Source organism: Choloepus didactylus, chromosome 5 (genome assembly GCF_015220235.1).
Source record: "Choloepus didactylus isolate mChoDid1 chromosome 5, mChoDid1.pri, whole genome shotgun sequence".
In the NCBI taxonomy this organism is placed as follows: Eukaryota; Metazoa; Chordata; class Mammalia; order Pilosa; family Megalonychidae; genus Choloepus; species Choloepus didactylus.
The window spans coordinates 57645883-57658450 of NC_051311.1; the positions used below are offsets into that span (position 1 = coordinate 57645883).

Sequence of the window (12568 nt, forward strand, 5' to 3'; positions counted from 1 at the left end):
ATACAATGACCTGTTTGGCCTTCCACTTCCTCCCACAAGACAAATGGGGACACTCTTGGCTCAAAAGTTCATGGCAACCTAAGCAAAATAAAACAGTAAGAAATTGTGCCTTTGGTAATAATGTTAATACACCTCAACACTGGCAATGGAGTATATTTCTAAAGTAGTCATCAGAGAGAATGTAACAAGAATCCAAGGCTAAAGGAAAGATAGATTGTGCATTAACCGTTGAGGTCCCAGGAGACACCTGAGGACATTTCCTGGGTCTCATAAGTGTTTTGTTCTCAAATCCAAAGTTCTATGAAATTCAGCAAGGGGCAGTTCAGTACATCAACAAACTCACAAGTCTCATTCAGGATATCTATGTAATTAAGCTGAAGAATGCTAGTCTGAAACAATGAGGCACATGCGGGTGGACCATTTTTAAAAGTTGGATTTTTCTTGTAAATATTTGGAATTAAGGTAACTTCTCTTCCTTTTTTCCCTTTATTCTTGCAAAGTTGGACTCTAGTGGGACACTTTGCTCAGAAATGTAAAGCTAGCCTGACTAGTTCACAGGGTGTCTACTATTTTTGTTATTTTTCCTCTGCTTACATCATAGTCCCTCCATAGTGACTCCGATTCATATCAGAGCTCAGGGCACATCTTCAGGTCCCATGGCTTCCTGTCTTCAAAATGGAGTTTTCTCTTGATTCGGATGAGGGGAGAAAAAGGAGGGGAGGATGCTGTCTCTGTTGCTTCAGCTACACTCATTCAACATTGCTTCAAGACTACAAACTCATGTGCATGTTAGTAGTTGAAGGAAGAAAAGTTTTTACTCAAAGGAAAAGAAACATAGTTGGATTCTACATTTACGGCTAGACAATTTATTTTTATGAAAAATCTTGTGTCAAATTTTAGCACAATTCTTCTGGGCCCATAAATTCGGGTATAGTTTTGTTCGTTTCTTCTAATGAAATCATCAAATTTAAAGCTGATATGAAATCATGTACTTAAATACAAGAACTGAACAAGTGGTTAGATAGTGACAAGGTAGTTTTCAGAGCAAGGAGGGCAAATAAAAGAATATAGTGAATGGATTATAATCAAATCAAATTAGACTATAACACTACAAGTAACAAAGAAGAGTGGGAATCCTACAGATCATCATGAAAAATATCCATGTACATACATCTCCCCTCCCAAAAAACATTGGTGTTACATGGAGGTACAATGGGAGTGGTCTGTCCCAGGTGTAAGCAATAAAGGTGCTTCGTTTGCAGAGAATTTAAAGACAGTGATAAAACCAATTAAAAGTTGGTCTGCCTGGTGGTTTGATGGGTTGAGCCCTCTACCACAGGATTTGCCCTTGGGAAGACTGTTGTTCCAAAGGAGAGGCTAGGCCTCCCTATAATTGTGCCTAAGAGCCTCCTCCCGAGTGCCTCTTTGTTGCTCAGATGTGGCCCTCTCTCTCTAGCTAAGCCAACTTGGCAGGTGAAATCACTGCCCTCCCCTCTATGTGGGATCAGACACCTAGGGGAGTGAATCTCCCTGGCAATGTGGAATATGACTCCCGGGGAGGAATGTAAACCCCGCATCGTGGGATGGAGAACATCTTCTTGACCAAAAGAGGGATGTGAATGGAAATGAAATAGACTTCAGTGGCAGAGAGATTCCAAAAGGAGCCGAGAGGTCACTCTGGGGGGCACTCTTACGCACAATTTAGACAACCCTTTTTAGGTTCTAAAGAATTGGGGTAGCTGGTGGTGGATACCTGAAACTATCAAACTACAACCCAGAACCCATGAATCTCGAAGACAGTTGTATAAAAATGTAGCTTATGAGGGGTGACAATGGGATTGGGAAAGCCATAAGGACCACACTCCCCTTTTTCTAGTTTATGGATGGATGAGTAGAAAAATAGGGGAAGGAAACAAACAAACAAACAAACAGACAAAGGCACCCAGTGTTCTTTTTTACTTTAATTGCTCTTTTTCACTTTAATTATTATTCTTGTTATTTTTGTGTGTGTGGTAATGAAGGCATCAGGGATTGATTTAGGTGATGAATGCACAACTATGTAATGGTACTGTGAACAATCGAATGTACGATTTGTTTTGTATGACTGCGTGGTATGTGAATATATCTCAATAAAATGAAGATTAAAAAAAAAAGTCGGTCTGCATTTTATTCTTTGTATTATCACCATGCATTGGCAATTCTAAACAATCTCATTGATAAAATACTCCTTCTTGTCACCAGGGAAGACTGAGACCATGCCACTAGACTCCACTTCTCCCTAACCCCCACCCCAACTACTCCCACCCCGTCCACTGGTATGCTGCTAAGAAATCTTATTATCATGGCTTTTGAACTTAGTAAGTGATATCACAGAGAAATAATTAGTTTTTCAAAGAGGAAATCTCCAATTTACAATTTTTTAAAAATTAGAATCTATTCTATGTCAGAGGACTGTACCTATATCTCAAGATGTTGCTGCTCAGAAGGGTTAGACGTTACATGTTTGGACAAAACTAGAGGAAAACTCTGGGAACTAGGAAGTTGAAACATGGCTTGGAAGAGCCACAGTCAAAAGCAAAGAGGAACCTCTGTGTAGTAAGAAGAAAAATGAATTCTCAGATGGACACTGTAGCTCCAAGCTACAGAATACTACTGAGGTCCCAAATTCATACTGTGCCATGAGGCTTGGCTAATCTCTAATCCTTTAATCACTTAAAATTTTTTGATGAAGTCTTTTAGGGTTATCTCCCTTTGGAACACATCTCCATCTTTATGACATAATTTAAGGGAAAAACTAGGATTCTTTTTTGAGCCCAACTTTGTTGGAAAATTGTTTCATAAAGTGGGCATTGGCATTTTCCTTCCCATCTTCAGGTTGTTACAATCTTTTGGTTATGTACCTTCTTAATTCTTTTAAATAATGCTGTTTTAATTCTGTGAGAGAACACAGATACTCTTGGCACCCTAGGTCTACACACAGACAATTCAAAACAACTAAAAAGGAAGTATAATTTGAAATCTTAACAGGGATCCTATCGGCAGAATCAGCATGAAAAATTATTTGGCTGATATCTCATTTTTCAAGATCTTGAAAGTGAATGGCTTTTGACGGTGCAGTCTCTCACACCCTTGCTTCCCTGTTTGGCCCCTGAGGCCTTTGTGGGTGCAGCCCTCCTAAAATTGCTGCTAGTAAGAGGCTTCTGTTCTTTTCAGAGGATAATACATTCTCTGAGAGAAAACTTCCCCTTCCAGAGACAATTAAAGCCAATGAGGGATCTTTCAGGTTCTCTCATCATTGTGTGTGTGTGTGTGTTTTCTCCCTCTATGACCTCCTCTTGAGTTAATTCATGGCCCACTCCCCTCATTTATGCAAGTCTCACGAGTGGCATGTCAAGGAGGCAGCCAGGCTGCCATCTGCCTTATCTTGGATTAACTCTCCTTATCAACCAGAAGCAGATGGCACCTGGTTTGCTTTCTACCTAGTCATACAGAGAAAAGAAAAGAAAACAAAAAACAAAAAACAAAACACTTTTCTTTAAGTTTTGAACTTCAGTAAGACAGAAAATCAGGAAAACGTCCATCCTTCCTTCCTCCCAAACTCCCAGAGGCAGAGGGAGTGTCTGACCTTCAAAGATATACTGGAACTTGTGCTGCTGAAGGCTGGCACTCATGGCCTCTTCAATGGCACTGATGTCTTTGTTGAGTTTGACCACCAGAGGGTCATAATCCATACTTTCCACATTAGCAACAATCGCATAGTTCCCCTCCTTTGCAAGAGGGATGAGATAGTGGAAACAGTGAACTCTGTAAAAGACAGAAAGCATGGAGGGCAGTTAAATTAATAATCTTCTTGATGAAAATAATTACCCTGTGACAGAGCACCCAAATATATGAAGCAGCAGTGGCTCTGTAAGTTATTAAGTACCCTTCCACTTTATAACCAGAAAATTATCTTAGTTATTTTGTAGGACAACTGAGTGACCTTGAACAAGTCAGTTTTTGGGTTCTTTGCTTGTAGACTCCAGACAATGGGGGTGAGGAATTCATGAACTCTAAAATTCCCTTCAATGCATAATGTAAAAAGCATCATACTTTCCAACAGATATCACTGCAGGGAAAACAAAAGAGTTCACAGAGCTTAAAAGTGTAGTCTTTGGAATGAAGCTACATGGCTTTGACTTCCAGTTCCAACACTTACTTCACCAGCTGTACGACTTCAGGGAAATTCCTTTATCGCTCTATACCTCTGTTTTCTTATCTGTGAAATGGAGATGATGACACTATCTACCTCACAGGATGCTCTGAGGAGCCTCTGCATGTGGAGAGAGTTGCACAGTCCTTGGCAAGTGGCTGTCATCACCATCATCACTACATTTGATTTATTATTTTTAATTTGTTACTTAATTAAAACAATTACTGAATGTCCATGGATATGTTAGAAATTGTGCTAGGCTCTGGGAATATAAGACACAGTTTGTGCCCTTAAATAAGACTCCACAGCCTAGTGGGGCAAACCAAGAAGAACCAATCCAAAGTGGACAGTGCTCACTCAGAAGCATGCATGCATGCACAGGGTGCCTTGGAAGTTTGCTGAGGGGTGCCAGGAATGGTTTATGACAGGAGGTGATTCCTGACTTGAGTCTCATGGGGCATATAAGAATGAGCTGGAGAGAGGAGAGCATCCCTATACTGAAATGGCCCAAGTCACTCTGATCATGCACAATTCTTAGCTTCTTTTTGGCAGAGGTTGGCAAACTGCAGAAGTCTGAGGTGGGTGAGGGTTGGCTACTCCTCCTCAGCTTTTTTATTATGTTTGTAAAGAAAGCAAGTTTCAGTTCAAATTCTGCTACGCAGAGATATTTCATTAAAAACAAAACACTAACCGTTGGCAGGCACAATTCAAACAGCCAGTTTTATAAGTGCCATGAAGTACTAATTCTTTCTCCTTTTAGGTGCTATTTTCTTCCTGAAAGGTTCACTGCTGGCAGCCATGATGACATTCCAGAGGCAGGACTCTGTTACTCATATAGTTAGCATCAGGTAACAAGAAATATTTCTAATCCAAAGGCTGCAAAAGCCTTGGGCATTATCCCTAATGATGCAACTATAGGCCTCGCTATTATCTTAATTTTTTAAAATTAAGTTTATTGAATTTACATAGAGTCAAATTCACCCTTTTTAGTGTATAATTCTCTGAATTTTGCCAAATGTATACTGTCATATAATCACCACCATAATCAATTTAGAGGGCAATTCCCTAACCTTCCAAAATTCCCTCATGCCCGTTTACAGTCAATCCCTACCTGCACCCCAACCTTCTGTTAACCACTGATCTATTTCCTGTCTCTACTATCTTGCCTTTTCCAGAATGCCATGTAAATGGAATCATGCAGCATGTAGCCCTTTGAATCTAGCTTCTTTCACTTTGCTAAAGCATTTGAGATACATCCATGCTGTTGTTCATTCTTTTTTATTCCTGAGTCGTCTTCCATTGTATGAATGGATGTACCACAGTTTATTTCATCAGTCAAAATACATTGGGTTGAGCTTGGAATGGTGAAAGGGCCCAGAACACAGCACAGAATTGTAAGTAAATTCTTCCATGTTGTGGAGGCTGGTGTCCCTCCCCCACTGGCATGGCAGGCTGATTTGGAGTTTCTCCCCTATGGGAAACAGAAGCCCTCTCTACTAAAAGCAAGGGAAGGATAGCTTAATGAAGCTCCAATTGTGGATTTGATTAATAAATTCAGACTGCTGAATACAAGCTCCAAGCACAGATAAAACTACAAGGCAAACTAGAAAGAAACCAGGAGGTCTCTCTTCAGCAGCAAGGAGAGGAGGCAGGGATGACAAAACAGAGAAACAAACAAACAAAAAAACAAACAGAGGCTTTTGGAGTTGGCTGAGCTCAGGACACCGGAAAAGCTGTGCCCCCCCAAAAAGGGGTACATAGAGTCTAAAGGGCATACCTTCCCAAGAAAAGGGGTGGGGGGCAGGGCCCAGCACAAGTGATGGCTTGCATTCAGAGACTTTAGACTCCAGGGGTTGGGATATTAGCAGCAGTTTCAACCTACAAAAAGTGGAACCCAGCCTATTTCAAGCATGTTCCCAGCAGGGAGTAATGGGGGGGCTGTTGAGAGACCTATAACTTTTCTAGCCTGCAGGGAACAGGGGGATGAAGAGTGGGTCCCCCAACCCAAAAGGGGGAGGGGGCAAGGCCCAGCAGAGGTGGTGACTGCTATTTAGAGAATTCAGACCCCAGGAGCTGGAAAACAGAAACAATTTAAGCCCACCTTCAGCTTCATCCTCTGTTTCAACCATGCCTCTGGCAGGGATAGGGTCTGCTGAGAATTAAGGCACAGTATACTCTACTACAGTGGGGAGGAGCAGACTGACAAGTGCCATCTGCTGGGCCCAACAGGTAAAGCACAGAATTAAAAGGCTTCACAAGAAAGACTGGCACCCTGCTGGGTCTCATCCCCAGGAAACCTTGATACTGATTACATCCTCTTCATCCTGGGCCTGTCTTGTATGGGAATATCTGACTGGGGTCGATCGTATCTGGGGAAATCATCCTCTCAGAGCCAGATCTCCAGGTAAAAGTTCTTAGAGGTAATAAAAGGAGTGTTAAAAACATTTAGAAGCAGAAAACAAAGCAAAACAAAACAAACACTGATCAACATTCTCTGAGTGGAAAGAGGGAAGAGAGAGCTTTTTCCTGGTTGTGAAATAACTGCACATACACAAAAAGGGCAATCTCAAAAAAAAAAAAAAAAAAAAAAAAAAAAAAGTCCCATGAAGCAGGGCAAGAATCAGAAAAACAAGAGCTGAAAAATTCTGATCAGTTAAACAGAAGCTATGTTAGAGGTCTAGAATAAGTTGAACCAAATGTCAAAGAACAGAGAAAGAACAAAGCCAACCAAAAAGAAACCCTTGTAGGCAAAAGAGAGAAAACAACCTCCAGAATAAACTAATCAAGAAAACCAGATGCCAACACAAGCAAAAGATCACATGTCATACTAGGAAGCACAAAGATATGGCCCAGTCAAAGGAACAAACTAACACTTCAAATGAGATACAAGAGTTGAAACAACTAATTAAAGATGTTCAAACAAATCTTCTAAATCAATTCAAGGAACTGAAGGAAAATGTGGCAAAGAGCTGAAGAACTCACTGGGTAACCATACAGAAAAACTCGAAAACTTACAAAAACAAATGGAAGAACTTATGGGAATGAAACACACAGTAGAAGAGATGAAAAACACAATGGAGACATACAACAGCAGATTTGAAGAGGCAGAAGATAGGCTTAGTGAACTAGAGCACAGAACATCTGCACACAACACAGAATGGAAAAATATGGGCAGGGTCTCAGGGAATTTAACGATAATTTTAAGTGCACGAGTATACATGTTATGGGTGTCACAGAAGAGGAAGAGAAGGAATGGGGGCAGAAAGAATGTTGGAGGAAATAATCACTGAAAGCTTCCCACTCTTATGAAATACATAAAATTATAGGTCCATACCCCAAACAGAATATATTCAAATAGACCTACTCCAAGACACTTACTAATCAGACTGTCAAATGTCAAAGACAGAGAGAATTCTGAAAGCAGCAAGAGAAAAGTGATCCATCACATACAAAGGAAGCTCAATAAGACCAAGTGTGGATTTCTTAGCAGAAACCATGGAGGTGAGAAGGCAGTGGTATGATATATTTAAGATACCGAAAGAGAAAAACTGCCAACCAAGAATTCTATATCCATCAAAACCATCCTTCAAACATAAGAGAGCATTTAAAATATTTACAGATAAACAGACACTGAAAAAATTCATGAACAAGAGACCTGCTCTATAAGAAATACTAAAGGGGCTACAGGCAGATAGGAAAACACAGGAGAGAGGTTTGGAGAAGAGTTTAGAAATGCAGATTATCAGTACTGGTAACTAAAAGAACAAAATGAGGGAGGAAATAAAACAAGATATGACACATAAAACTAAAAGAAAAAATGGTTGAAGAAAGTACTGCCTTTACAGTAATAATATTAAATGTTAATGCATTAAACTCCCCAATAAAAAGACATAGGCTAGCTGAATGGATTAAAAAATAGGATCCATCTATATGCTATCTACAAGAGACTCACTTTAGACCTAAGAACAAAAACAGGTTGAAAGTGAAAGGGTGAAAAAAGAATACTTTTGTGCATCAAAGGACTCTTTCAGGAAAGTAAAAAGGCAGCCTATGCAATGGGAGACAATATTTGCAAACCACATGTTGGATGAACGTTTAATATCCAGAATATATAAAGAGAGCCTACAACTCAACAACAAAAACACAAACAACCCAATTATAAAATGGGTAAAAGACATGAATAGACACTTTTCCAAAGAGGAAATACAAATGGATCAAAAGCATATGAAAAGATGCTCAACTTTATGAGCTATTAGAGAAATGCAAATCAAAACCACAATGAGTTATCATCTCATACCTACTAGAAAGGCCATTATCAAAAAACCAGAAAACTACAAGAGCTGGAGAGGATATGGAAAAAGAGGTACAGTTATTCACTGCTGGTGAGAATGTAGAATGGTACAGCTGCTTTGGAAGGCAGTTTGGCAGTTCCTCAGGAAGCTAAGTATTAGAATTGGTGTATGATCCAGCAATCCCATTACTAGGTATATACTCAGAGGAACTGAAAGCAGGTACATGGATGGACATTTGTAAACTGATGTTTATAGCAACATTATTCATGATTTCCAAGAGATGGAAACAATCCATCAATGGACGAGTGGATAAACAAACTCTCCTACACAAAATAGAAGAGTATACAGCTGTAAGATGGAATAAAGTCATGAAGCATGCAACAACATGGATGAAACTTGACGACATTATGTGGAGCGAAATAAGCCAGAAACAAAAGGACAAATACAGTATGGTCTCACAAATATGAACTAACTATAATAAGCAAACTGAGAGTTAAAGTTGAGAACATAGGTTATCAGGAGATAGAAAGAGGGTGGGGATTGGGCATTTGATGCTGAAGGAGTACAGAAGGTTTGACAAGATTGACTATAAAGATTCAGAAATGAATACCACAATACTGTGTGATGGTAGCACAGTATTGTAAATATAATGAACAAAGCTGAGTGTGAGTATGGTTGAAAGCGGAGGGCTAGGGGCCTGTATAACACCAGAAGGAAAGATGGAGGGTAAAAAATGGGGCTGTATAATGTAGTGAAAACTGGAATGAACAAGGATGATGATTAAATGTACAAATATAAGAAAATTTTTACATGAGGGAAATCAAATGAATGTCACCATTGCAAGGTGTTAAAAATGGGATGGTATGTGGAAAAAATACAGCTAATGCAAACTAGGGTCTCTAGCTAACAGTAACAGTGTACTATTCTTCCATTAATTATAACAAAGGCAACCTACCAAAGCCAAATGTCAATAGGAGGGGGATATAAGGGAGAGGTATGGGATTCTTGTTGTTGTTGTTGTTTCTTCTTTTTTTATTTCCTCTTCTTTCTTTGCAGAAGAAATGGAAAGGTTTTCATATAGATTGTGGTGGTGAATTCGTATCTATGTGATTACACTAGGAGCCACTGATTGTACACTTAGGATGGATTGTATGGTGTTTGAATAAAATGGTTTAAAAAATAAACAGAGGGGGCTTGGGCAAGATGGCTTCATAGAGAGGAGTGGAAGCTAAGTAGACCCCTGGAACAACTGAAAAAAAACCAGGAACAGCTAGTAAATAATCCAGAATAACTGCGGGGGGACAAACGAGACTGTCCACTCATCATACACACACCTGAATTGGGAGGAATGCCCAAGATCACAGCATAAAATCTGAAAGTAAAACCTGCGGATCCAAGTCGCGAGACACCTCCCCCATAGCCCGAGCAGCAAAGCCTCATGGTGCCAGAGAGAAGCTCTCTCCCAGCAAGCGAATATAGCTCAGCAGAGCTCCAACTGGGGTTTTAAGTAGCAAGTGTGAACTGCTCACTACAGGTATGAATCCCCAGAAAACAGACAGAGGCTTTGGGTGATGACTGACCTTGGAGAGCCGGAGGGTTGCCTTGGACTAGGTCTGAAGGGGACTAGCTGTTTCTTTTTTTGGCTCAGTGGAGAAAGCCCCAACCATTTTCAGTTTCCAGGGCTGTGACTCAGAGAAGGGTGGAGGCAGCACAAGCAGAGAGAGAGACCACTGAAATGCTAATGACCTCCCCCTAGGGGGTCTATCTTCTCTAAGAGGAAAGGGGTGGGGCCCTTTCCATTCAGAACCAGACCCCAGAGCCTGGGGGAACACGGCCATACCTCCTCACACCAGTCAAGAATTACAGGCTAACAGGCATCACCTGCTGGGCAGAAAAGCACAGTGACCTGAGGCATTGCAGGGTGGAGAATTTTCTAAGACACACCCTCAGGGAAACCAGATACTGAATATTTCTTCCCTTTGGGACCTGAGCCTGTTCTGGTCTGGGAAAACCTGATTTGGATAACCAAGGAAACCATGCCTAGACAACAGAAAATTACAACCTACACTAAGAAAAACAAAGTTATGCCCAGTCAAAGGAACAAATGTACACTTCAACTGAGATACAGGTATTTAAACAACTAATGCTAAATCAATTCAAAAAGTTTAGAAAAGATATTGCAAAAGATATAGAGGCTGTAAAGGAAACACTGGGCATATATAAGGCAGAAATCGAAAGTTCAAAAAAAACAACTAGTAGAATCTATGGAAATGAAAGGCACAACACAAGAGATGAAAGACACAATGGAAACATACAACAGCAGATCTCAAGAGGCAGAAGAAAACACTCAGGAACTGGAGAACAAAACACCTGAAAGCCTACATGCCAAGGAGCAGATGGAGAAAAGAATGAAAAAATATGAGCAACGTCTCCAGGAACTTAAAGATGAAACAAAGTACAAGAATGTACGTATCATTGGTGTCCCAAAAGGAGAAGACAAGGGAAAAGGGGCAGAAGCAATAATAGAGGAAATAATTAATGAAAATTTCTCATCTCTTATGAAAGACATAAAATTACAGATCCAAGAAGCACAGCATACTCCAAACAGAAGAGATCTGAATAGGCTTACGCCAAGACACTTAATAATCAGATTATCAAATGTCAAAGACAAAGAGAGAATCCTGAAAGCAGCAAGAGAAAAGCGATCCATCACATACAAAGGAAGCTTAATAAGACTACGTGCGGATCTCTCAGCAGAAACCATGGAGGCAAGAAGGAAGTGGTGTGATATATTTAAGATACTGAAAGAGAAAAACCGCCAACCAAGAATCCTGTATCCAGCAAAGCTGTCCTTCAAATATGAGGGAGAGCTCAAAATATTTTCTGACAAACAGACAATAAGAGACTTTGTGAACAAGACACCCGCCCTACAGGAAACACTAAAGGGAGCACTACAGAGTGATAGAAGACAGGAGTGCGTGGTTTGGAATACAATTTTGGGAGATGGTAGCACAACAATGTAAGTACACTGAACAAAGATAACTATGAGTACGGTTGAGAGAGAAAGGTTGGGAGCATGTGAGATACCAGAAGAAAGGAGGAAAGATAAAGACTGGGACTGTGTAACTTGGTGAAATCTAGAGTGTTCAACAATTGTGATAAAATGTACAAATATGTTCTTTATGAGGGAGAACAAGCAAATGTCAACCTTGCAAGGTGTTAAAAATGGGGAGGCATTGAGGGAGGGATGCAATCAACATAAACTAGAGACTGTAACTAAAAAAAAAAAAAAGAAAAAAATAGAAAGATACAAGTGCTGGAGAAGGAAAAAAAAGATATTGGATTGTTTCCAGTTTTGGGTGCTTTTGAACAAAGCTGCTATAAACATTTAATGTAACAGGTTTTTGTGTGAATATAAGTTTTCATTATATTGTAAGTAAGTACCTAGAAATGGGATTGCTTGTTATATGGTAAATGTTTAATTTTATAAGAAACTGCCAAAATGTTTTCTGAGAAGGGCTAGACCATTTTGCTTTTCCACCAGCAGTATACAAGGGTTACAGTTGTTCTATATCCTCACCAGCACTTAATGCTATTGGTTTTTGTTTGTTTCTTAAATTTTAGCCATCCTAACAGATGTATTATACCACTGTTTCCCACTGTGGTTTTAATTTGCATTTTCCTAATGACTAATGATGTTGAGTATATTTTCATGTGCTTATCTACCATCTGTATCTCTGGTGAAATGTCTATTCACATCTTTTTTTTTTTCTGCGTTTAAATGCATTTTTATTTTTAGAGAACCTACATGACATATCTTTTTTTTTCCCTCAAAAAACAATGCCTCTGTTCCAAATAAATCAAGGTCAAAATACATGAAGAGTTCAAGATGATATTGGTCCCAATTGTCAAAGTCTTGGTGTTTTGTGGATGAAAGCAACAGGCAGTTATGACGATAGGTGATAGATCCAAACTAATTGCCAAGTTTGTTAACGTTTCTCCATTTCTAAACCATCCTTAAAGAAAAATCATATTTGAGGTTCACACTATCCTCATGGTAGTCCAGGAGAGCAACCATGCCATG

General features: G+C 39.8%; 1 protein-coding gene across 2 annotated transcripts in view; it reads right to left on the reverse strand.

Moving 5' to 3' along the window:
• EXOC4 (exocyst complex component 4) overlaps window positions 1-12568 on the reverse strand; it is a 953704-nt gene that overhangs the window by 61964 nt on the left and 879172 nt on the right. For both annotated transcript variants that reach the window (XM_037836132.1, XM_037836133.1), the window contains one exon: window positions 3626-3804. In XM_037836132.1, coding sequence (XP_037692060.1) covers window positions 3626-3804 — 179 coding nt within the window. The remainder of the gene's footprint in view (window positions 1-3625; window positions 3805-12568) is intronic.